General features: G+C 40.4%; 1 protein-coding gene across 1 annotated transcript in view; it reads right to left on the minus strand.

Moving 5' to 3' along the window:
• Window positions 1-2,834: 2,834 nt before the first annotated feature.
• HMGCLL1 (3-hydroxy-3-methylglutaryl-CoA lyase like 1) overlaps window positions 2,835-27,623 on the minus strand; it is a 97,254-nt gene continuing 72,465 nt past the window's right edge. Inside the window, exons 8-9 of the mRNA XM_075923634.2 lie at window positions 10,587-10,712; window positions 2,835-6,790 (exon numbers count right to left, since the gene is read on the minus strand). Coding sequence (XP_075779749.1) covers window positions 6,689-6,790; window positions 10,587-10,712 — 228 coding nt within the window. The 3' untranslated portion in view covers window positions 2,835-6,688. The remainder of the gene's footprint in view (window positions 6,791-10,586; window positions 10,713-27,623) is intronic.

Raw genomic sequence — 27,623 nt, forward strand, 5'->3', positions numbered from 1 at the left:
AATTGCCCTTTTTACATAGAGTAAGGGATAGGTAGGTCAAGATTACAGTCAATACAATGCTACAAGGGAGTGGTATCAATAATCATATTTTCAAGCTTCCCCTATTTTGGTCATTGGTCCCTGATCTTCAGCACTTAAAGCCTGAGTCTATAAAAACTGAGCTAAAGATGTAACTTCATTAGTAGACTTTTAACCTGGCATGTCGACCATTACATGTGCAGCTGTAGGGTAGCTCAATTATAAATACAATCTAAAAACATGTCCGTGGGTAAACTCAGAATCATGTTTCCCTAAAGTGAAAATGTGGTTGCAGAGTCAGCGCAAGGAAAGCTAATGTTAAAAATATACATAAAACACAGGTTAAACAAGAGTGCCTGTACATCTGAGTATAGTGTTTAGCTTATCCACAAATACAAAGTTTGTTTTCGAAGTCATCACATACGTATAGTAACTCATCACCAATAATCCAAATGTGGGTGACTAATTTAACAACACACTTCAGATATTAGCAGCCAAGCATTTGTGTACATCACTCATGAAAAGTTATATCAAAAGTTGGTTGTGAAAAACAAATCTATCAATGAATAAAGATTGTTGCTGTATCAGCTGAGCATAATGTTGACCGATTCTCCATTCCCTGAACACTGTCTACTTACTAGGGTCCTAGGCACCCAGGGCTCTGATGATTAGTGTGTGATTAGTTTGATGATTAGTGCGTGAGTTTGACTCTCATAACCCCCCGCTCCTAAGCTGTTGGCCAGAAGGGTGTATTTCTCCAGCTTTTGAGGTGAGGCACCCTTGTTGGATAATGATGATGTGCGATCACAGTTGGCTTTATATTCTGTGAATGGTGGAGTTCAAACAACCTCCTGCCTCGGTGGCAAAATGGCTTTGATCAGGTGATCTTGGATGGGATGGTGTCCTAGCTGCTAGGCTCTGGAGTGGGGCTTGCAGCTACGCAAGACGTGGGGCAGCGTCCCATTGACATAGCTGCACTTTCTGCATTTTCTATTCTGATTCTCGTGACAAATGGGCTCCATTCAGTGAGATGCAGTTGAGCCAAATCTGGAGGATTCTACTATTCTCTCCTTTATCATATTCTCATTATTTTCCAGGATTTTATGACCTCCAGTGAAGTCAGTGGAAACCTTCCTGTTGAATGCTAGGTGGCAAGATACAGTCTGTTTCTACAAAACTGCAATTCCTGTGATCTCTTTAGTTGCTTTGTAAAGATAGAGACATTGTAGAGATTTTTCCTGTCTTCAGGGCAAGAGGCCCTATATACGCACCAGGCAGGCTCATATGAGGTGAAAAAAATACCTTTTCAATGGGCTTTACATGTCTGTAGAACCCTGTTCAAGCCCTATGGACTGAGGTGCATTTCACTACATTATACAATTCTTGTCCTTCGTTTTCCATTAGAATTGATTTCTGCTTTTTTCATATATTGTTTGCTTAACATCCCCTTAGGTGAACACCATCTGGCATGGATGATTGCCTGAAAATGGGTTACTTTCTAATATGCTTCTTGGAAGTGTTAATGATTCTTATGAAAACTGCCATTAGAATGTGTACTCTTTTATCATCTTCTACAGTAAAGATATATGCAAAACAAATAATTATTCATTTTACTGGAAATTATGAATGCGTCAACAGAAGAATACACTGATTAGGCATTCATAAAGCTACTGACTCCTAATGCCACTTCTTCTAGTTTAAATATATTAAATATCTACTATAAATAATAGACAATCAATTGAAAATTCTAAACAGCAATTTCAGTTTTAAAGGTATTACGTAAGAATGGCCATACTGGGTCAGACCAAAAGTCTGTCCAGCTGGTATGCTATCTTCTAACAGTGGTCAATACCAGATGCCCCAAAAGGAATGAACAGACCAGGCAATCATCAGTTGATCTAGCCCCATTGTTCAGTCTCAGCTTCAGAGACAGACGCTAGGGACACCGTTCCCTACCCCAGGAAGCTTATGAAGAGTGAAGGACAAGGATGTAACACATGAGCACAGCAGTCAGAATGATGGCTAATAAACAGGTTTGGTTTTGTACATATTTTAAAATGTTATAAAATATAGTATATATAATCTGTCACCGACTTCTTTCACCTAAGGAAAATCAGCTGGCTATTGACTTTTAGGCATCATAGTAAAAGTGGGTCTCCAGGAGAGATTTGAGAGAGGAGTAGGTAGTGATTTTTGCAGGTCAGCTCAGGAAAGTCATTCTGTGTGTATGGGTCATGAAGTGTCTGCATCTTACTATCATGCCATATAGTTGTTCATCATGCAATTTTTGGAGTAATTGCATTTAAAAAAACCACACAAAGGACACATGTATGATCCAGAACATACTTTCTACCCCAGTATATAGTATAAATCACTAGGATCTGTTTGTGCACCCACTGAAATGAAATGTTGGTATGTGTAAAAATTAATAGGTCTGAAATGTTTGAATTAGTGTTCAGGGGTCAGCCACAGCATTACCCTTAAACATGCTTTTTCCATTTGTTTTTTGTAGTTTGGGAAGTTAGATTAAAGGTCCAGTCGAAACCAGTATTATCCTTTTGATATATAAACATGCTTTCTCTCTCTCTCTCTGTTCTGTAGCCTAGGAAACCAGATAAGAATGGAATAGTAATAGAGATGTAGCCATGTTAGTCTGGTCTTGCTGAAACAAAAGACAGGACTATGCAGCACTTTGAAGACTAACAAGATGGTTTATTAGGTGATGAGCTTTCGTGGGAAGTGGGTCTGGCCCACGAAAGCTCATTACCTAATAAACCATCTTGTTAGTTTTTAAAGTGCTGCATAGTCCTGTCTTTTGTTTCCGATAAGTATGGTGTTGCTCTATTTTGTTATGTCTCTTGCTTATCCTCATTGGCTCTGCATAACATATCTTCAGGGTCAAATTCCTTGTAATCTCTGTAACCTGTTAGTTTGTAGAGTATTGATTCAATAAAAGAGTATTGATTCAATTAGAAATTATACAAATGATAATTAGGGGCGGGTAGAAGGAAGTAGCGACTAGAATAGTGAAAGCAAGAGTGAGTTTGAAGGTGATGGATAAGATCTAGAAAAGTAAAGCGATTAGCTTAGGAACAAAGCTGAGCGTCTTGAAAACAGGTGTATTTAGCTGCATGTTGCATGGATGTGAGACATGGGTGATAACAAAAGATTCGAAGAGAGTGATATTGGCATTCGAGAGAGTTGTTATAGAAAGATCCTGAGAATAGGATGGATGCAGAAGATCACCAATGAGGAGTTATATAGGAAGATACAGTCGAAAGAGAACCTACTGCAGAAGGTTATACAATAGAAGTTACAGCTATTTGGGTATATCTGCAGAATGAATGATGAGCAAAAAGTTAAGACCCTGATATTTGGCATAATGGATGGCCCGAACAAGAGAGGCAGACCCCACAGAGAATGGGTAGATGATATAGTAGATTGGTGCGGAGCTAGTAGCTAGGGAGGCTTTGAGCCCATGGTCGATTATGATCATGATGATGATGATAATTGTATTTATTATTTGCTTATTAATATTCATTTTATGGGAGTTAACATTATTAAATAAAGCTTTAGGAAAAGTAGTGATAGACATGTGAATTAACATACTAAAATAGATAAAAGTGTAAAATTGGCACCAGGTGGTGGATACTCAGACATTGTGTTAAATGTCCGACATAAACGTGCATAGGCAATAAAGCAGTTCCTTTTACCCCATCTGCTCCTGGGTTGCCTGTTTCTTTTCTAAAAAACTATAGTTTTACCATTGATTGCAGCAGATACAGGTAATTTTAGCTCATATAAAAACAGTAATGAAAACATTTGCTCTGAATTTGTGATATAGGCAGAAGCTGAAAAATAAAAATTGAAGAAAAAATGTAAATGACCTGAGCATTGTACATTGAATCAACTTTGATTATCATCACTGGAATATTTCTTTACAGAGGAATATATTGAGTTATCAAAGATCTTATAGTTAATGCTTAGTTAATGGAGGGAAGGAATATGTTTCTATGGTAACTTAGAAGAGATTCATCAGTTACATATCATTTTCCATAAAAGCAGACTGGAACAACTGATAATAAAGGTAATCACAAGCAAATGCACTCAGAATGGCTTACACCTTACCAAAGTAAACATTAGAGTATGTGATGGAGTGACAGCTGATATTTACTAACGCCTTTTGTGTGACTTAGTGAACTGGAGTTGTTGAATCTAGCATGTTGTACTACATCAGTGTACTTATTTCAACAAACATTTAGATATGTTTTATTTCACCTTTAAGATTAATGCCATGTACTGCAAAATAATCAGTGCATTTACCCAGTACAGTAGCACTGATGTCTGTTCTTCAGCAAATATACCACAGCTCTGGTACGTGACTGACTAGGCTACATTAACACTGGCTTTAGTCATGTTCTCCTGCTTGGACATTTGGATCTTGATGGCAGATGTTAACTAGCAGGGAGATTGGAAGAAAAATGTTTCCCTTTAATAATTATAAATAAATGCATAAATAAAAATAATCTACAACATCAAACTTGGAAAATGTTGCAGGGACAGTTCTCAAATCAGATACTTTTTTTACTCAATATTTTGAACATTTCAAATATTAATTAATTAAAGCCTCAGAGCACTAGGTGAGCTGTCTGGTAAGTCATACAGTAAGCAAATGATCCCACTTGGAACAAAATCCTAACTTCCAGAGCACAGATCTTTTTACTAGGCCATACTCTCTCCTCTTAAAATAACTGTCAGAGAAAACAAGCATATCTTATACATTCACTATCCCTTGGCCGTAGAACTGGTTCATTTCAATAGCATAGATCAAAACAGTAATAATTTTACTACAAATACTATTAGTAGTAATAATTGTGATTCTCAATCTGCATGCTATGAGCCCACATCACAACAGTGAGAAAATTTTGTCAGCCCCCTCCCATATAGCCATAATTGAAGGAAAGAATCACAACCACCCTTTGACCTATTTATGAGCCCACGCAGTGGGGGTGTTTGTGTGTTGTTCTTGGTTTTGCAACTGTTGGATTGTGCACTCATATTACAGCTCTTTTATTTTCAGTGCAGTCTGTCTGGTTATATCTTAAACTGGCATACAACTGTGCCAGGTCAAGGCCAATTTCAGGCGCATGTAGAAATTGAACTGTATCTGACTGCAAAGCAAGGTAGCTCTGAAACATATTAAAGCCACCATCTGTGAAATGGACTCAGAAGCCTCCAGACTGGTAAGAGACAGCAAAGAACAACTATACTAACTACTAATGGGGATAATCAATGCCTCTTTCAGACAAACACACCTACCAAACTCCTTGAAAAAAGTAAGAGTTCACCCATGCCTTAGGAAGCCAACACTTGCCCAGAAAGACATCAAATAGTTACCAACAAAATCCCAACCATATGTGCCATAAATCAACATCCTGGTTGTCTCACAATCAGATTGATTTAGACCCTGGCACAACACCAGTGACTGTGATAATGGCAGTCCTGTAGTTTAACAGAGTTGGGCTGCAGGCAGACACTGCTACAGAAGGTCCCACTTTCTTCTTTCTTTCAGTGTAAATCACTTATTTAAATCTCGTCCTTCTCCAAATTTTCACATTTCTGAGAAGAGCTGAATATATGTCAATGGGAAAGAGAACATAGCCCAGTGTTTTTGAAGTTTGAAGTTGCTTACTTTCTAATGAAATTCAGATCAAGAATTGCTACATAATGAAAGACTGAAGGAGGCTGCATAGACAGACACTGTAAAAGAAGCAATATTGAGCACAAAATTATGACAGTAGTACCAAATTCACAATAGCTTAGAGACAGGTTGTGGATGGTTCTCCCAGTGCAAACTACTCACTCATGGTCATCAACATCCTCTGAAAGAAAGTAGTTACACTAAAGCATAAACCCTATCTTCTTTTTCATTACTTAATTTAATTAAGCTGGTTTTTAACCCAGCTGATGAAAAAGGCAACTACAATGAATTTAATGTAGCTAACAAATATGAGAGGTTGCACTAGATTTGGGGGATATAGCAGGGTGCATTTGTCACAAACGTTTGGAACAAGGTAAAGTCATTCATATACTTAACAGATGTTAACCATTGTAAAAATACAAAACTACTCTCAGTAAATTTAACTTGGACATCATGTTCATAACATAATTGACTTGGCAAATGAAAAGTAGAGATTCGGAGAAATAAAACACATAATAGCTAGGACACACACAATGTGGATCTCATAAACTACTTCAAATATTTGTACTGTACTAAAAGTCAGCTTGATTAAGAATTAACAATATATTCACTTCTTGTGGAACTCTGTAATGAATTTTGTCTAAAGCATGCTAAAAAGCCACTAAAATAGATAGCAAGGTGCCCAGAAGTTTTACATGATTTTCTCACTATTAAAAATATCAGATACATAAGAGTCTATTGATAGGCATTATATTTATTATTTTCAATGCTATCGTGTTTCCCCAAAATAACATTTGGCAATATGTATTATTATAATTAACAGTTATCCTTTCCATAAAGAACCACTATACCTGCTTTCTTTTTTCCTCAACTGAAAAGGGTTTGCAATTGATTTCCTTTTGTAAGTGTTCTTGGGCAAAATATATTGCATGTGAATTAATTTGCAGAAAGAACAGTTTAATTTACAGTTCAAATACTGAAGGAGGCTTGAGCAACTTTAGAATTTGTTGTCTTGTTTAAAGCTGTGCAGATGAAGTTACCAGCTTCCATCACCTTATAGAGATTCACTCCCTAAAACACAGGGAAAGAAAAGAGCTCAGTTTAATATATAGTTTTAATATATATGTTCTGATATTGCTTATGTCACTGGTAAACTGGTCCCCAGATTTATAATTTGTAGAAGAAACCAACTTCATTCTTCATTGCAAGCCAATACTTTATTTTGAAGATAAAGGGTAAGATCTTTAGTTGGAGTAAATAAACTGAGGTCAGTAGAACTATACCAATTTACACTAAGGGTACTTCTACACAGTGGCGCTATTTTGGGATAACATCCGTTATCCTGAAATATAGTTGTGCGCTGTCTACACAAGAAGCTCATTATTTCAAAATACATTCAAAATAACGGGCTTGTTATTCTGGCTTCCTGTAAGCCTCATTGCATCAGGATTAAGGAAGATGCCAGAATAGTGATTTATTTTGAAATTTAGTGCTGTGTAGATAGTGCCAAATTTTGAAATAAGCTATTTTGAAATAAGCCACACAAATTGCGTAGCTAATTTCGAGCTATGAAAAACTGTGTAGACTTACCCTAGAGGTGAGGATCTGCTTCATAATGCTTACTATGAGAGTTATACTTAATTTTGACTGTATTTTGAAAGGTTCTACCAGACTTGCAAGAGATTCCCTGTACTAAAAATAGAAACAGCGAGAGATCTCGTAATACATCTCAAAAGGAAATAGCTGTATAATTCATATAAACATGTCTCTATCTCTCACAGAAATCTCTGAAGTTTCAAATTTGTAAGAAAGTACCCAATGATAGATTTGGAAAATTACATGAAGTTACAGAAAGTGGGACTCCATAACATACATAATCGCTATCAACTCTTCCTTGGAGATTCTCTCTTATATAGAAAATTACAGTTTATATGTACAATTTATATGTATGGAGAATCACAACAGACTAATCTCTCCTTGTTAAAACATATTCTTTCTTTTATAAGCAACTTATTTTACATGGGGAAAAAATAACCCAACCCAAGAAACAAAAATACTGCAAACCAAATAAAAAAAGAAACCCCATAAAACACTGGTGATTTTTGAAAGCAATCAAATTAGGATAGAATCAAATCATTGATCTAGAAGTATAAGATTTCCTGTCTCATTTCCAGTCCTTGAACCATAATGTTTTAGCCTATTTGCTATTTTATCATGGAAATATCCATTTAATCAGAAAAGATAGTTTAACTTTAATAACATTTCAATAAGCCTTGCACCATCTGCCTTGTTAAACTTCATAGAAATAAGAAACATACCATCATAGACATACTTGGTAGGCAGATTACTGTGGATGACCAAGAACATACTGAACATTCACAACAATGTAATGAACATTTCACAGTACAATAGGTGTTGACAAGAAACACATGCTTAAATAAGTTAAATAAAACAACATGGACATTTGCCTGTAGTCTCTAGTGCCTGTACTATTTTCTCTTTTCTGTTTTACATGTATACCATAAGACTATTATGAACAATAATACTTGATCAGAAATGGTTTATAGATAGAGTGCAAAACTTTGACTTTGCTCTCATGAATCACATAAGGGGTGTGGGTGTTTGAGAGTCAGAGAGGAGAGAAATGGCAGTGTTAGATGAGTGTATGATCACCGAGCTAGTACAATATAGTTAAGAGCAAGTACAGAGTATATGTATGCTTGCTGCTGACACCAGCATATGTGTAAGAGGATTGTGGGACTGGACATATCCCTAAACTAGATGACTGTATAACTGGAGGGTCATGAAGTACCAGCCAGCCTGCTGCTTTTCCATGATCTTTCTATGTGATTTTGGGCAGTGACATAGGGCCAGATCTTTCAAGAAGCAAAACATCTCTGCCCAGAAGCCAATCTCCTACAACTCCTATTGTCTTCAATTAATTAACTTTTATTAGGATCAAAACTACAATCTCTCACGGCTTCAGCTTCATCATCTATAAAATGGCAATAATGATATTACCATCTCAGAAATTTTTTGAGGCTTACTGTTTGGTAAGCACGTGGAACGCATCACAAGAGCAGATATTATTATGGACATATATGAACCATACAAAAACTGTTTATTTGCCTAAGAAAGTGTATGTCTTTTTGGAAATCATTAATTGTGTGTGACATTGAAAGACACATTTATCACTGTACTACCAAGCTGACTTGTACTTAGTACGGGAAGTCGGAGGAAGAGTGTTCTATTTCAAAATAAGTGCTGTGGAGATGTGCCCAAATTCAAAATAAGCTATTTCGACTTAAGCTATGCAATTGATACAGCTCAAATTGCATACCTTATTCTGAATTTAGCCCTGCTGAGTAGACGTACCCCTAAGGTACATCTACACAGCACCGTTATTTCAGAATAACTGATGTTATTTCAAAATAAAAAAGTGTTCATCTACACTCAAGCAGGTATTTCGAAATAATACTGAAATAACATCCATCCAGAGGACTTCTTACACCAACTCCTGTAACCCTCATTTTAAGAAGATTAAGGGAAGTCAGAGGAAGAGTGCTCTATTTTGAAATAAGTGCTGTGTAAATGTGCCCAAATTTGAAATAAGCTATTTCGACTTACGCTACACAGTTAGCATAGCTCAAGTTGATAGCTTATTTCAAGTTTAGCCCCACTGTATAGATAGAGCAAAAATCAGCATATTAAACTTTTTCTGGAAACTAACTGAGAAGCACTGGAGTTCCTGAAGAAAATTTGTAATGAGTTATTTACATTATTTACATAATAAACAGGAAAGTGCATTCTTCCCTGACTTTAATTTCTGAATAGTCCCAAGATACAGCCCTGTGCAAGGCACACTATGTAGTTTAATATGGAGATGATAAAGGCATGGGTAAGTGTATGAAGCTGGCACTTCACAGAAAATTTTCCTTGAGTTGAGACTGAAATAAAACACCTAGCCTCGAACCAAAGACTAATGTAGTTAGGATAGTCTGTCTACCATACTAGGCCTGAAACCAAAGTGACTGCTTTTATGCTATCATTTTCCCCTGGTTTCAATGTCATTGTGTATCCTTTTGCTTCAGTTAGAAATTCAGCATCTTACTTATGACCTACTGATCTCTAACTAGGGAGCAAGTTAATCTCAGCATCATGCAATTCACCTTTGTGAAAAAATACTGTGATGGTTTTATAGTGGTTTGCAGGGATATTGAATGGTTCTATGAACAGTGTAATTGTTTGACTGGTCAGTCCCCAAAACTGTGTAAAACACAACTGTATTTTTCACATATGAAGCCAGATGAATGAAACTACTCACTAGTCCCATAGTCACTGTGGTCCTGATCCACAGCTCAGTTAATATCAGAATTTCCATACTGGGTCAGACCAAAGGCCCATCTAACCCAGTATCCTGCCTTCTGACAGTGGCCAATACCAGGTGCCACAGCAGGAATGAACAAAACAAGGAATCATCAAGCAATCCCTCCCCTGTCACCCACTCCCAGCCTCTGACAAAAAGAGGCTAGGGGCACCATTCCTGCCCATGCTGGCTAGTAGCCGTTGATGGACCCATCCTCCATCAATGAACTCTGTGAAATGACTCTCATTTATGTCAGTGAGCTGGCTCACCCTTTTGAGGGGTTAAGCTTTTACATTCGGCAGCTTCCTTCTCTCACCCGCCTAGTGTATATACCATTCAAGTGATTTTCACTATAAATCTTAGTGCATTGTAATCAAACAAAATGTCCACAAATGCTATAACAAACAACTCCCTGACAGCAACACTATTATTTTAATCAAACATATTGTGACTGGCAGGTTTAAGAAATGTGTATGCAAACATGAATGTGCAAGAGTTTACCGTATTGATCCCTAAACCATTAAGCATGTATAGAACATCCTCTGTGGCTACGTTTCCAGTAGCACCTTTCGCATATGGACAGCCACCTAATCCAGCAACAGCGGAGTCCACAACACCAACGCCCATCTGGAAAACAGTAACATACAAAAGCAACATTATCACAAAGTGCTATCCATCAATTCCAATGTTAACCAGAACACAGTCATTACTATTGGTAACACATGACAACCATACATTTTCAACCAATGGGATTTATTATTTAATTTACATTCCAATAGAGGAACCAGGCCCAATGTCCTTAATAGGGCAAGGCTCTGTACGGGATGTTATTCAGGAGGTTCTGATTAGAGGCCAGCTTTGTGCAGTGGTTTTCAAACTTTTTGCAGTGGTGACCCCTTTCACAGTAAGCCTCTGAGTATGAAACTCCCCTCACACATTAAAAATGAGGGGGGTTAATTTAATTTAATAGGGGTTCAGGACTGTCAGCTCCATGGAACTGACAGTGTGTGACCCCCTGCCCTTATAACCAACTTGTACCCCCCGGAGGGGAGAATTCAAAACTCCCAGTTGAAGAACCTCCTGCTTAGTGCATGTATGAAGCACATAAGAAAGTTATGGTGGGGTTGGAGCGATTCAAGGGTTTTTTTAACCTTTAAAAACAACCATGTTACCTGCATCTGAGCTAGGGTGGTTTTGTGAATGTCAGTGGCCCCTAACAGTTGGACTCAGGTTCTGGTAGGCAGATTAAGGTTGCCTGTGGCACTGAACCAGAGCAAGCAGGGAGACTCCCTTCTCCACTCCTTTTTCCTGCCATCCCAGCCTGTTCTACCTCTTTCTCCTGTGGCCCTGTCCACAGCCCCATCCTTTTCTACCCCTTCCTGGGACCTGTTTCCCCCAGATTCTCCCTCATTCCATTCCCACACTGTGACCCCAATACCAAAGATGTTCTGCCCACCACTGCCATGGCCCAAGCCACAGGAGGGAGAGAGAGCTCTCCCAGCCCTAAGGCTGCGGCTGGTAGTGAGAATTTCTCCAGACTCGGGACTGCAGCAGGAGGTCTAGATGCTGGAGCTTCTCCTACTACTCCCCATGCTTCTGCAGAGGAACTGGTTCAGAGTGCTGTATTGTCTTCTGCCCTGCCTATATAGTGCATCTGCTGGAGAATAGTGTCAGAGTGTGGAGGTTTTCCTCTGCTCCATCCTCACAGCTGCCCATCCAGTGGCTGGGCTCCAGGCTTCCATCACCTGATGGTGGATTTTTTCCACCCGTGACCTCTCCCATATTGGCTGGGGACCCTGGGTATAGGTCTTGTTGACCCAGTGACTAATCAGCCACTGCTGTAGAAGCAATGATGTGACTAAGTCCTTTGTGAATCTAGTCTCCCATGCCAGTTATAAGGATAGTATAGGGAAAATTTAGATAGCAATTAGAAGAGACAAGATTGACTCCCTATATTTGTCTTTCTTATGACACAGTTGTCCCTAAGCTCAGGAGAAACTTCAAATGCTCTTCCACAAGCATAGCACTTGAAGCTGCCATTGAGCATGTGGCTGTCACATCTGCCAGCCACCATTCATTTAGTGCCATTGGGATTCACACCGGAGCACTGCCTCTTGGAGTTAGGTTGCCCTAAAAGCCTTTCTCACAAAAAAAAAGTCAAGGCAGAAAGAGACACACCACAGTCCCCTTCCGCACAAATAACAACAACTGACTCGCAGACTCACCCAGCATATCTGAGTTAAACCTCCATGTCTCACCTTTCAGGTGAGTTCTCTAATCACTGGGCTATGTCATATGCTTGAATTGCTGCTCTGTCTTACCTGGTGAAATTGTTCCAGTATTTATAAATAATAAACAGCCACTGGGACATGGAGTGGAACTGGGAATCCCACCACTTACATAAGTGCTCTAGACGCTGAACTACAAAGACAAGGTGAGTGAGTTAATATCTCTTATTGGACCAACTTATTTTGGTGAAAGAGACTAGTGTTCAAAACACACAGAGCTCTTCAGATCAGTACTCCAGAGTCCTTCTCACAATTTATGTGGCTCAATGTCTGCATTGAGGAACACACCTGGACTTTGGTGTGAGCTAGGTGCAGGGCTTCAGGAATGCATGCTCATCAGCAGATGTTTAAAGAGACTTTATTAGTAGCAAAGGAGATATGTACAGATTTTTGGCACCTATAAGTTTATAAAGCAGATTCCTAAAGTGATCATATAAAGGTAGGCTAGCTCTAAATCTTCATTCAAAAGAAAGCAGATGAATTCCTGCTTCACATTAAAACAAAACAAAACACCTCAATGCAGCTTTAATGATGAACTCATGAGCGCTACCTCCATAAGAAAGACAAAGAATAGCTGCTAACAGGTGTATTCCACATGTCAGGGAAGCAGCTGTTATGCAATGCATTTTCCAGACCATGGACCCAATAACTTTGGCTCACAGTTAAATGTGCAAAGACATATGCAAAAGCTTAGCTTGAAGTGCTGAAGAAATCCCATTGTCTTAGTGTGCATAATTCTTTGCCTAGCATACCTGGGACTGCTGGTTCCTCCAACCATTCACATAGCCATGACTACACTCCACACTAGTGTGCCAGCTTTTCTCATTGAGTTTGGAATTATGTGCCCAGACTGACATGCTGACATCCTCAAACACTTATTCCTTCCCAATAGGCCAGTGATTCAAGCACTTGCCCAGGATGTGGCAGAGTGGGATTCAAATAATCTGTCATATGACATAGCAATTTGAAGTTAGGTCTCCAATTTCCCATTAGAGTGCTCTATCCATTGGGACGGAGTGACTTCCGGACAGTCTCTCCTGTTAAAGATGGTGCACTTATTAAAAAATAATAAACCATTCATTGGAGCATAGGCTTGATCCAGCCTCTGTCTCAGCCCTCCCATGCTTTATGAAAATTGGTTTATGAATATGCATAACTCAAAGACACTTTAGGAAAAATGCATCATGTGATATCCCATTTTTAAAGTTACGAACTGCTGAATGTGTATGTTCTGTTTCTGTGCATGTATTATTTTTGTAGGTGAAGTTAGAAATCTGAAGTGTGAATCCAGTTAGAAATTTGCAGTTTGTAGTGAGAGCCTTTACAGACACATTCATTCTCACCTCTATGGCTGGCTTAGTGTGCTGAAGTTCATGAATCCCATTCTTAGGCCCCTAATGCTCTCAATGCAGTGTGCAGAGAACATGGGCCTCTAACGCCAGGCTGTAAGTCCACCAGATGACAAAGCACTGAAAATCACACATTGCTATACTGAGTCTAAGTCCTCTTTGTGGCTCTCTAACCCTTAGGCATTGTCCCGTGGAATTCTCAGCTCTATGTTAGGCACCAAAGCTTCTCATACAAAGCCTAGTGCTAGGCACTTCTGGGACAAAAGCCAAAAAACTTGGGAGGAGGGCTGCCTATGCAAATTAGGAAAGAAATGCCAAGGAAGGGTTAGGGCTTAGACCAAAGGCATTTAATTCCCATCAAACCGGGGCCTTAGTCAGGAGGGAGATGTCTGTCTCCATGTGGAATGCTCATCCAGGAGCCCTCCCCTGGATGAGACACCTAAGACAGCCCTTTCTCACATGAAACCACAGTAGCCCAGTGGTTATGGTACTCACTAGGGAATGTGATAGCAGCAGCTTCTGTGAAATGCATTAGTTGTGTTGTGGCATCAGTACTTAGATGGCTTTATGCGTATCCACTGAGAGAAACTTAGGCACCTACAGAGTTAGGTGGCAACTAAGTTAGGTGGTTTTTGAGAATGTCGATGTTACCTAAATGTTGGACATAGTTACCTAAAGTGGAAGTTAGGGGATTAATATTCTCAGGGCCCTTATCACTCCTGAAGGGAAGAGATGCAGGTATCCAGCCAGACCTGCAACTTAAGGTAAAAAGTAATTGGCATGAATGGGATATTGTATGTAGTTCCTGATCTAAAAAGTGGGAGAACTGCAAAATTCCAGTACAAGACAGATTAGGATCTAGGGTCTAACACAGGGGTGGGGAATCTTTTTTGGGGCAGGGGCTGCTTACCTACCAAAAAAATCAGTCGGAGCCACACACGGGTGAGAAGCAAAATTAATAAATAATAATAATCCTAAACAAATAAAATAATAATAATAATACAAAACAAACCCTCACTAATATGGCCCCCTGACTGAGAAGGAGAAAGACACTTCCCTGACTGAGAAGGAGAAAGACACATTCCCCTTGCAAACCAGAGCTAGGTGGGAGGGAGGCAGACTAATAGATTTTGTGTGCTCCAGCCCTGTGATAGAGTAGTGAGGGGGGGAGGACTGGAGAACCAGCAATACTGGGCAGGGGAGCCCTGAGCCTCGGGGGCTGCATCCAGTCCCCGGGCCTGAGGTTCCCCACCCTTGATCTGAAGGGGTGCAGTCAGAGTGAGCTGAAAGGCGACAGCAGTGCAATCAGACCCATAATTGTGGCAAGGGTTAATATGTCTTCACGTGTTTCAGACAATGAGAGTCTAAAACTATGAAAAGTATGCTGTGAATCATCAACATACTCATTATCAACATACTCATATTTCAGTCTTTTACATATTTTGTTTGTGTAACCCATTGATCAGAGCAGGTATCATGCATCATGATGGTGTCCTATCCAAAGAGTATGATTGTTCTCTGCCAGAAAGGCTGTCTCTTTAGCACAGAAGATAAAGTCTCATGGACTTAGCAAAGTTGCCATTGACTTCAGTTGTCCCATTTGAACAGGCCACATTAAGCGTCTGCATTCAGTCCAGCCAGTTATGCTTTGAATGGCTTGGTCATTTTGGATCCTAGAGTTGTTTTTATTCCCCATGTGATTATCATCACCTGTCTCAGATTTCAAGTTTACTGTGTCAGTAGCAAGAGCACACAAACGCAAGTACATCCAGCAGTGGACATGGCAAAAACCTGCCTTCCATGTGTGTTTCTGAGCTATTTCCCTAAGAAAATGTGCACTTGACTCTTCTAGCTCCATGCTATCCTCTGTGATGTTGCATCCAAGGGCTCAGAGATGCGATGTATGTGTGCATCCCATGCTGAGTCCACTGATCTTTCTTTTGGAGCCACAAAATACTTCAAATTCATGTCTAATTTGCTGTCATCTATCTCTTTTTGGTGTCTTTCAACACTACCTTTTACATTAATTACCACCTTCTTACTTCCTCCCCTTACTTGCTTTTTTCCTATTAAATCCCTCTCTTTTGGGTGTGAGTTGTAAACTAGTCTATGTTTAAAAAGCTTGGCAACATAACTATGTCAATATGATGTTTTTCCAATATACTATACCAGCAAGAGTCCCAGTGTGGTTACAGTTATACTAGTGTAGCCCTTCTGCCGGTTAAGCCTGGCAGGAACCAGGGCTGGGTTCAATATCTTGGGGTCAATCTCACAAAGAACCGGCTCGAGCCCCCACCCAGTGATCTGGGAAATTCACGCACCCCTGGGCGCCTCTGAGAGGCAATGCTTCCCCACTCGCAAGCACTGAGTCTGAGTGTAGGGAAAGAACATTTAATGAAACAGAGGAAGAATTCATACGGCATTAGCTTGGAGAAAACACCACAAACAGAGTTCATAACCCAAACATGAGCCCCCACCCCGGCCAAGATTCGCCCGAAGTCCACCGACTCCCCAAAAGTCTCTGTGCCACCCAGAGTCCCAAAGTTCACCCACAGGGTTTCACCTCCCAACCTGGGTAGAAATGGGGGTGGGGAGATAGATAGGGGGCACCTTATACGAAACTCCGCTACGCTTCACCAGCTGTCTCGTCCCACACCTCTGGACGCTCCGCTGGGCACCTGTCGCCGCTTCTCGCCTGCTGCCGCTCCACGCCACGCCACTGGTCGCCGCTCCTCGCCTGCCGCCGCTCCATGCCACGCCGCTAATGGCCGCTCCTCGCCTGCCGCCGCTCCACGCCACGCCGCTAATGGCCGCTCCTCGCCTGCTGCCGCTCCACGCCACGCCGCTAATGGCCGCCCCTCGCCTGCCGCCGCTCCACGCCACGCCGCTAATGGCCGCTCCTCGCCTGCCACTGCTCCACGCCACGCCGCTAATGGCCGCTCCTCACCTGCCGCCGCTCCACGTCACGGATGGCTGCTCTTTGCCTGCTGCCGCACCACGCCACACCGCTAGTTGCCGCTCCTCGCCTGCTGCCACTCTACTGGCTGCAGTAGGTCTGGCTCTCAGTCAAACCAGTGATTTCAGCTTAGTGATTTCAACTCTCAGCCAAACCAGTGATTTCAGCTCTCAAATGAATCCAGCTTTCACTGGACTAGCAAACAAAAAGACTCCTCAGGGAGTCTGCTTTAGGTCTGTCCTTATAACAAAGGGGGAAAGGTGCAGGCTGGGCCAGTCTTATAGCTCACACCTGGTAGGTGTGAAGCAGGCTGACTCAAGTCCTTTAACCCTTTCCCCCAGCTCTGTTCACTCAACTCTGGAAGGGGGGAGGCTTGTTCTTCCGAGACCTCTTACCATGATGGTGGTGTCTCTCCTGCAAGCACTGGTGGCATGTTTGACAGTTCCCACATTTAGGGGTAGCATGATTAGTGACCCCCACAACAGTCCCAAATTATATACAATTCTCCACATTCCATTCCAACACTGACCCTCCATCAGCCCTGGCTGAATGGGATTTACATAGCCACACCTTGGATTCTCTCCTGAGCAGTATTTACATGTCAACAGTTAACAGTTAATTACCTTGTAGAGCTAAACAACTGTAGTGGGCACACTCACCCCTCCTTTCAGCTGGCTGACAGCAAGCAGCAGTTCAGCCCCTGCTTACATCAGGGTAAGGAAATGTATACATTTATAGCTTATTTTGCCTCACAAACTGAAATAAACTATACCAGTATAATAACTTTATGCATCATACTATGCAACCATAGTTAAAAGTGCAAATTTTTCAAATGCAGACACAGATTTAAACATTTGGTGTGAAAAATTATGGCAGCTTAGATTAATGGCTAAATTTGATGCAAGTCTTTAAATCGGTTCATTAAATATATAGTAAGGATATGGTTTCTGGTCTTCAATATATTATGTATAAAGATCCTTTATAAATAAGGTTGGAAGAATTAGATTTTTATTTTTTTAAATTATTTTGATGGATAATCTCAATATTTATTTTTAGGCTTTTTTCCAATTTAAATTTTCATAGTTGTGGGAAATTATGGGGAGGTCAGATGATAATTATCTGGTAATTTCAGGAAACGCTGAGATTTAAAAAGTTAATGCTTTTTACTTGTTAAAATGGAAACCATCAACATGACATGTCCAAATATACCAAATAACTATCTTTAATTCAAACGCTAAGAAGTTCTCAGGCAGAATTCTTCCTATTTTGCCTATCTGTAAATTTCAGTAATGATGGATGGAAATGTTTTTTTCATTGGTTTGTTTGCATAGGGTGAAATTGAAGTTTACCAACATTTACAAATAAAAGTAATCTTTCCAAGCCTATCTATAAACATCTCTAACAAGATGTCTGTAAAATTAACAACAGTAGAATCAGCAGCTGCAACCATCTGCTCTTGCATATGTTTTTTCTTTTTAAAGGCAGGCAAACTAGATGGATTTTCTGGCTCCCACACAGGATCACTGCAGCTCATGACCTGAGTAATTAAATACTCACAGCTGGCCTATGCTGGCTGACTTGGGCTTGAGCTACAGAGCTGTAAACTGTGGTGTAGACGTTCCTGCTTGGACTTGAGCCGGAGCTCTTGACCATGTCAGATCCAAGCCTGAATGCCTATTCTATAATTTTATAGACCCATAGCTCAAGCCCTGCAAGCCTAAGTCAGCTGACACGGGTCAGCCACCAGTGTTGCTGTGTAGACATACCCTGTGTAGCCCATCCACAAGATCTTGAGACACACAGGCGTCATTTTTACTGTTAAAAATCAAAGGCTCTTTTTGGGTTAGAACTGCCTGGCCGGCCCACCAATGGGGGGAAGGTAGGTCAGAAACAGCTCTCCCGGGGCCTGGTGATTCAAAGGGGCCTGGGGCTTTGGTCACTGCTGCCGCAGTGCCCAGAACCCTAAAGCATTTAAATCGTCACCAGAGTGCCATGCAGAACACTCCAGGCAGCTCTTAGGGAAGCCTGAGAAGGTGGGGGAACCATGTGGTGCGCACCAGGCAGGGCTGGGGGAGGGGATATGCCATACTCAGGGCAACTCTGAGGGCTGGCTGCTCTCATACCCATCCTTTCTAGGAGTGTGGCGTTGCCCCTCCCCCACCTTGCCCAGGAGCCCAGTTTGGCTTTGGACTCCCCTGAGCATTATTGCAAGTACAGATAGTCTGAAATTATATCCAGTCAGTAACTTTATAGGGAGCTTCCCCCCACTGAAAAATGGCTTTCCTTTTGACTTCTCTTGCCAGGCATATTGGGCTCCAAAAGTAGGGCTAAAATTGGATGTCAAGTGTAAAACAGATTGTGCCTCTTTCTTCAGCACATGAAACATATTTACCCTGCTAATAGAAGAGATAATGAGTTATGGCGCTCAGCAATCTGTTTTTGAAATATATTCACTGCCAATAGGAGACCTTTAAAAGGTGCGCCTGCTATATGTCACTTGGTGACAGGCATTAGATTGTGCTTGGGAATCATGAGAGTTTGAATTGAGGCAACCTCGTGGCAATGTTTGTAAGAATCACTCACTGAGCTGCTTATATCCCTACATGCATGTGTGTAACCAACAGGTTGCCCTGTAGTGAAATAGTACATGATCCAGTCTTTTTGATGAGTGTTGATGCGTGAACAGGTTTAAAGGTTTTTGAATGGTTAACTGTAGGTTCCGAACACTTTACAAATATTAATGTCGCTGTAAGGTAGTCTCACATTTAGAGATGGAGTATCCTTAACTCCAGCTGTTGAAAAATCATGAATCTGAGCCTTAGTAAATAAAGAGATTTAAAACCATGAGATTTTGAAAATGTTTCACGCTTATCACTGCAACTACAAGAACTGGTAAGATTGTTTTTAAATGAAAGCTGAGATTCATAATCACTTGGGTCCACAAGCAAGCCTTTAAGAAAAATATCAAATATTGCAAAATTATCAATAATATAATGGTATGTGTTAGCACACTGTTTGAGGGAGAGTGAGATGCCCTAAAAGTGCATATGAACTCAGTGGCAGAGCCAGTAACTGAATTCCTAGATATTAGTCTAATGTACCCATTTTCTACTTGGGAAATGCATATCCCATCCATCACAGCAAGTGTCTGGACTAAACAAAAAGAAAAGGAAATGCAACTGTACTGCCAGCATTTTCACCAAATAAGAATTAATACGTGGACACCAAGATGGGTTTTGTCCTTGTTTGAATTCCAACATAATGTGAAGCTCCTCCGGCAAATATTGTCATTTGCTGGTTTTTAACTTTTGCTTCTTTTTCTCTATGCTATGACGTAATGCTTAGATTTGACCAAGAAAATAATGCTTTGAAATGTAAAATCCAATATGCCACTGACCACATGGTGTCACTGGTACATTAAAATGTACAACGTTCTTGTTTATGAGAAATTAATACATTCAGCAACAAAATTATGTTGCTCCTGAAAGAAACGTAATATTTAACCAAGTACAGTGCAGCAAAATATTGGTAAATATAGCACTTTCTTTTTCATAACTTTCACACATCTTTTCATATAGCCTCTGACCATTATTATTGGTGAAGTTGTCAGAGAGACATTATTGAGGTTGCCTAACACTTTATATCGTAAGACCTTATTTTAAGCTGCCTTTTACTTTTTCAAACTTTAAAAAATACTGAATCTGAAAGTCTTTACACCAAGTCTCTGCCTCATGCTGAACTGTTTGGGAAAGTTTCAGTAGAAATAGGTTCCACCCTTTCCAAGAATGAGGTAAGGAAAAATATGAGGTTTTGCTACTATAAAGTATTTCTTAAAGATCTATGATTTGGAGAAGGAACTTGAAACTTGGGCAGGTCCTAACATCAGAGAGACGGCTCTCATTTTATGAAAATCCAGAGATTGGGCCAAGTTATAAGCTTTTGAAAATTACCATTTGATGATTACAGATTGATTACCATCTGGCAGCTATGCATAGATTCCATCTGCATTGAGCACACTCCAGTCCAGGACAGTAAGGACTTGGCAAATATTTCCTTACAACTGCTGTAGAGCAAATAGTTGTGAAACCTATTGGTAAACTGTATGTCACATCCCCTCATGTCAGGGATGGAACTTGGTCCTGCTGTGAAGGCAGGGGACTGGACTTGATAATCTCTCAAGGTCTCTTCAAATTCTATGAGATAGGTATATCTCCATATTTTCTTTTTTCTTCTTCTCCCTTAAGACCCTGCCTCATTTACCTGCTATCTTCCTAAAGGTGAGAGGAGAGAGGAGAGAGCACTTCTGGCTGCTCCCCTTGTAGGAAATGAGAACACGGGGAAGTTTGTAAGAGGAGCTGGAGATACCATGGCTGAGGCGGAGCTAGTTGAGTGTAAAAGACGCACATCTCAGGGGGCTTCTCTTCCCTAAAGAACAACTAAGGGCAGCCAAGGGTCCCTCCCACCTGTCCCCACCCTTATGTCAAAGAAAACGAGCTCTGAAGAGAAGTTGGAGGACTGGGATTAGAGTGAGGAGGATCATTTAAACTCATGAGAATCCTTTTGGTGAGGGTAGCTGTGATACAGAATAACTTTGCTGAGTCAGCAAGAAGAAGACAAACAGCAACTGAGTTTCATAGTTATCAGACTGCTGGTGAAAACAGAATTATCTGACTGAAGGCTCATGAAGATAAACTAAGCAGGTGTCAGAAGCTTAGGTATCAGATATAATAGACCGAGAGTGTTGGTCAGAAAGGATGGATTAAGGGATATGTGCAAAGAATGCATAGAGTGTGTGCGGGCAGGGAGAGGGTAGAGCCACAGGGATGAGTTGAGTGAGAAGTAAGTTGCAGAGGTTGGAATTGTGAGTCTAGGAAGTTCATAGGGAACTTCAGTGGATGTGGGCTCAGTGGTGTTAATAGGAATGAGCGGTGGCCGGAGTATGACCTGTTGAAAAAGGGTGAACTGGAGGCCTAATTATTGCTAAATTAGAGTTTGAGGGCAAATATTTGATTCGGAGCATATGGGGGAGGTAGATAGAGAAGAAAATCTATGGGAACTTTGGATAGTGGCTACAGCAGTGGTCCCCAACCTATAGAGGCTCCCGGGCGCCTGGGGGCGGGGCCACTCATGTGCCGGGTGCCTGGGGCAGGGCCACTCATGCGCTGGGTGCCCGGGGGCGGGGCCGCGCGTCCTGGGGCATGCCAGGGGCGGGGATGCCCTTGCACCCGGCACTGGCATGTGCCCCAGGGCCAGGGCCGCCCGAGCGCCTTGTGCCATGGGGCTGGGGCCGGCACCAGCGCCGCGCGCCGCGCGCCGCGCCTGGGGCTGGCGCCTCCGCGTTGGGGACCACTGGGCTACAGAGAAGAGATTAGGTAGAGGAACAGAGTATAGTGTGAGCCAGAGGGAGTATTGGGGAATGCTGGTGGACACAGGCTAGGCTGATTGGTTTTGTGAGAGGATGACAGAGGATGAGTGGGGACAAATAATTTATTTAATAACAAAAATACATTTTTTCTGGTAAAAAGGGGTGATAACAGTTAATTAATCAGGGATAGTGAATTGACTGGGCTGTGAGGAAGAAGAGGAGAGAATCACATGAATTGGTTACGGACAGGGAAATAACTAGACAGCCTTTGCTGTGGGGTGGGTGATAGATATCTCTCTATAAGGACACTTTTTTTAGATACACCAGATGCCTACATATTATATTCACATACATAAACAAAGTATTTCTTCACACATTGCATGATCAACCTGTGGAACTCATTCTCAGGAGATACTATATTGTGAAAGCCAAAAGTATAACTGGGTTTTAAAAAAAGAATTAGATACGTTCATGGAGGATAGTCCACCAATAGCTACTAGCCACAATGGTCAGAGCTACAGCCTCATGCTCTGGGTATCCCTAGCCCAAAGCTAGAAGTGGATGACAAAGAATGGATCACTCAATCATTGTCCTGTTCTATTCATTCCCTCTGAAATATCTGGCATAGGACACTGCTGGAAGACAAGATACAGGGCTAGGGGGTCCATTGGTCTGACCCAGTATGGCTTTTTTTATGTTCTTATATTACATGGTGCCGAAAGACCATGTACACCACATTCCTCAGAATCATACAACAACCCCAAACATTAACTCTAAACTTATCGTAATACATATGTGTTACACATCAATGCATCACTAACTGTGTGATGTGTTAGTTTCTCAGGACGATGTTTGAGGTTGAAGCTAAGCTAAGGTTGTGAGTTGCAGTGTGACTGTGAGGAATATGGTTTGGAGGAGTTATGGTGTGTAAAAGAAAGGATGTATTAACTAGACATTTTCTTGCTTTTAAGGATTTATGTGGGTGGATGGTTCCTTAAGCATCTTTACTTTTTTTTTAATTGATGGGAATTTTCATGTTTTTAAAAGGCATATATTGATACATATGGCACCTAGACCATGCCTTGAAATATTATTATTTACACTTGCAGATAGGATAGAAATGTTAAGATAAAAGGAATGCCAAGTGATTATTTTTAAACTTTTTTCTGTGAATTACCTTGGGAAAGTGAAAAATATCTATTTAGTAGAATAGATTCTTGAAAGTTTAAATATGTAGCAAGGATTGTGTAAGAAAGGACCAAAAAGCACACCAGTATTCTTTCATTTGATACTACTATTATTATACTATTGTACCATCATGGTATCCAAAAGAATGAGGTAAAACTATATTGCAGCCAAAGACCTCACAAATCAGCACCTGCCACACTTAAAACTTGTGCCAGTACCAACATACACACCACAAAAACACTTCCTAATTTTCACTTCCCAATGTTTCTCAAACTGCAGCCACTTGTCACACAGCCAGTGAGGAGAGGAAGACCACTGCCATAGACACATTCACTCTTGAATGAGCTGTGCTGGCCTGTAGCAGTAATTTCATTCAGATAGGTGTAGCCCTCAGAATCCATTCAAGACAGGCACAACTTGGGTGGCTTGCAAACCATCTGGGTGTGGCCTGAGAGCTCATGATTGCTCAGCTGGCATCCACTGATTGAGGGAACTGGAGGTATAACTTCAGGAACAATTCCTCAGTAGCCTAATGATTCAAGCTGGCTCCAATACCTCTTCTTCCATGTTGTTTCCCCATTGGAGATCTCACGCCAAATGTCCTGTTGGACTGATACAATACCAATCACTCCTCACAGAAGATAATTTTCTTCCTTCAACATTTCAGCTCCACCCAGTGCACCACAGTCAATCGTCTCTCTAGCATAGTGCAAGGAACTTCTGAGATAGCAATGAGGTTTGGAGGTCTTCCCCTCTTTCTCTTGGATGAACAGACACTCACCTGGAGCGAACTATGTCTCCCAGACCTGTGTATTGTACTGTGTCTCCCAGACTTGAGCATTGTAATACTGTTTCTGGCACTCCCACTTCTCCTGGACATGCTGACAAAGCAATGGATCAGGTACCATGAATTAAGTCCTGAAGATGGTGGAGGTACTCAAGTGCAGTCTTATCCTCCCTAGATGGTGTTCCTAGCAGTCTGTTGGCATTCTTAAACTGTCTGCCTAACATGAAGGAAGCAGAGGTACATCAATGGTCTGATATAGCAAAAGAAGATAACTATCTCAGCCTTGCTGCTGGTTTTCTAACATTAAAGTTAGAAAAGAAATGAGGCAACACGTTACTGAATATTACAGAAAATAAACAATACTAGATTAGTGACTCAACCATAGAGCTAGATAATGTTGGACTGAGGAAGTCATTTAGTTTTCTGCCACTGTATTGTCTGTGTATCTATGAAGTAATGGGATGACAAGTCATAAGAACTACATTCAAGCATTTTCTCTGCTAATTCAAAACGTGTTTTTTTATTATAGCAAAAGGCTCTAATTCTTTTAGGCTCCCCCCGCCAACTCATCTCTTTTGCCCCTGCACTTCTCTAGAGTCTAGCAGTTCTTATTCCTGCAAATATCTGCTTCTGCTAGATAGATTCAGCTAAATTTAAAGCACCATCAGCCTGGATTAGTTTATTCACAGAATCTATTAGTTCACCAGTGCTACCTTAAAAACCATGAATTATCAGAATCTGCACTGATACTGTACTACTTACTCTCTTAATGTTATTATTCAGTGAGAACTTTTCTAAGTAAAAAATGCAGCTGAATCTCATGAGCATGACAATATGAACTGATCATTTAGATAGTACCCAACCTGGAAGCCCGTGCTGGACAGCTATCATTTCTCTTGCTCTCATTAACAGATCCAGATAACACTAATGAAATACCAGGATACACTTGTGAACAGAAATCATGAGCATTAATAGTCCAATTGTCTTCTACATAGGAGACAATTTACATAAGGTTATTAGTTCCTGGGATTTCTCTGCAACTAAAACCAATAGAGGGTCCACTTAGTATTCCAAAGGATCCTATGATATTTCCACTAGGAAACATGTTATAACAAAATAACACACTACTAAGAACTTGGGAACTACTTTAAACTCAGTGTAATTCATGAATTCATTACTTTTATTTATTTTCCTACTTTTTTCAAGTGAATATAAATATGCTGCTGGACACAGCTAGATTCTGAAATAGAGTTTCATACTTTTCCATTTTGCATATCATACACTTTTTTATGAGCAGAAATACTGCTTGCTTTAAATGTCATGCCAGAGGCCAAACATCATATATTCTATCTGTGACATATAAAATATTAGAAGATTTAACCATCATTGCTTGAGTCCTTAATTCAAACAAGTTTTGTTTTTCTTCATATAAAACATTGTTTGGGGTTAGGGGTGTAGATGAGGGGTTAAACGTAGGCAGGCTGTCCTGGAGAGAGAGGACAACCCCAGCTCTCTCTCTCACCACAACAGTTTGGGGCCAGGTAAGAAGTGTCTGTCCATGACGACTGCAGCTGCAGAGAGCACAGCCAGGGGAGGGGTGTATATCCCTGGACTGGGGGACTGATAGATATAAAAAACAACACACAAACAGACAAACTCTCTGAAATATGCAGTATATCGCTGTCCCTTTCTCCACCCCTGCCCCCTGATGGCCCAATGTGGTTATAGCAGTCCTAATCCCCATCTCTGGCCTTTTGCTGCCCGCTGTGGTCATTCCAGAATATAACTCCCTCATACCAGACCCTTCCCTTACTGTTTTATGAGAAACAATCAAATTCTAGGCACATTTAATAGGAGCTCTTGAAAAACGGACTCACAGATGGACAGACAAACAGATGCACATTTCTAAATATATAGATCGACGTATCCCAATTATTCATCACAATTACATATTTACAGATATAAATTATTTGTAGTGTCATCTAAAAAAACCCTATGTAATGAATTGCATATGTTGACTAAACGCTATCGCTTTATAGGGGTGTTTGTACAATTGTTATTTTTAAGCATATGTTTAATTACCTTTTCAAAATCCTTTGCATGAAACTGTGCATTATAGTAGCCTGTTTTATCCCTCAGGGTGTATAAAGAGATACAACTAGTGCTCACTGATGTGTATTGATAAAAAATATTCACTATAAAGAGGAGTAAATTGCCAAAAAGAGTACTCTAAAAAAAAGAACTATTGGCATTTACTACATCATGCCGATTATACAGGTGCATATTTCTCATCCGCCATATTTGGGAAATGAGGACTCCACTCTCTGCTAAGGTGCAATTAATTTACTTACAACTAGATCCGGAAACTTAATACTTATCAGTACACAGTATAAAAGACCAATGTCCTTTTTTCACAAGCACAAAAGATTGGAATAGTTTCCACATGTCCATTTTACTGTCAAGAGAATATTAAAGAATTTTTCCAACTTCTACAGCTCAGACAGATGTCAATGGATCCCACAGTGAAGCAAAATTGGCAGAATAGCCTTCTTGTGACCCCAGAATGGTTTTTATCAAGGATTAGTTTAAAAGTATCAAGGGTCATTTCTTGTTGGGATCTGAAATGTTTTCCCCTCCACAATTATACAAAAGTGCTGACTGTTGAACTACTGATATGCAGTAGTATTTCTTATGACTCCTCTCACACTGTGCTGTAATTGCTGTTTGTGTTGGCACAAGAAAAATACCAGGTCTTGTTTTCACTGTATTCTTCTGGACTCTGGTTTCAGTAACATCCACGTATGATATTGTACTGGGCATATGTTTTGTTGTGTAAACATTAACTGCTAATTTACCCTGTCAATCTCCACAGTATGGCCTACAATTACCAAACACTGTGGAACTTCAGATGGACAATTTGTAAAATATTTTGAAGAGTTAAATTGATTTTTCTCCACGGATACTTAGTGTTCTGAAAATCATGGTACAAACCCAAATGTATTTATGACAGAAGATGTTGTTTTATACAGAAACTGTAGACTAGATTTCTATTTTGTTAATATTGTAGTGGTATGGCTGCATAGCAATATTGTAACAGACACTATACTATGTTCATATGGATAGCATGTTATCAGATATTTGTTTTACATATCCATGAAGGAATATTGGATTCTATTCTGTAATGTGTACTGTCTTTTGAAATAAAATCAACAGATTAATCTATCAGACCATAAATGCTATATATTGTACTGTACATATTTATTAATATTGGTCCCAATTCTGCCAGCACTTGTACTTAACCCTATTACAAGTAACATTTACATTTTCTATAACTAAAAGGTATTTAAAATCGTAGTTCTCATTTTTGTTATATAACACTTTTGACTGAACTTTGTGGTAAATAAGATAAACTATTTCCCACTTACAGTCAACTTCTCACCTTTGTGTGACTTTTTTGAACAAAACAAGGGAGAGAAAAACTTTAAAAAATGAAGTCTGTGTGTGTGCGCGTGCGCGTGTGTGAATTCAAACCAAGATATCTCACAAACTGCTAAGTGCTCTAACTACTGTGTTAAAATATATAAGTTGGGCACCTCTTCCACCAT

This window comes from Pelodiscus sinensis, chromosome 3, assembly GCF_052426305.1.
Source record: "Pelodiscus sinensis isolate ZL-2025 chromosome 3, ASM5242630v1, whole genome shotgun sequence".
Lineage (NCBI taxonomy): Eukaryota > Metazoa > Chordata > Testudines > Trionychidae > Pelodiscus > Pelodiscus sinensis.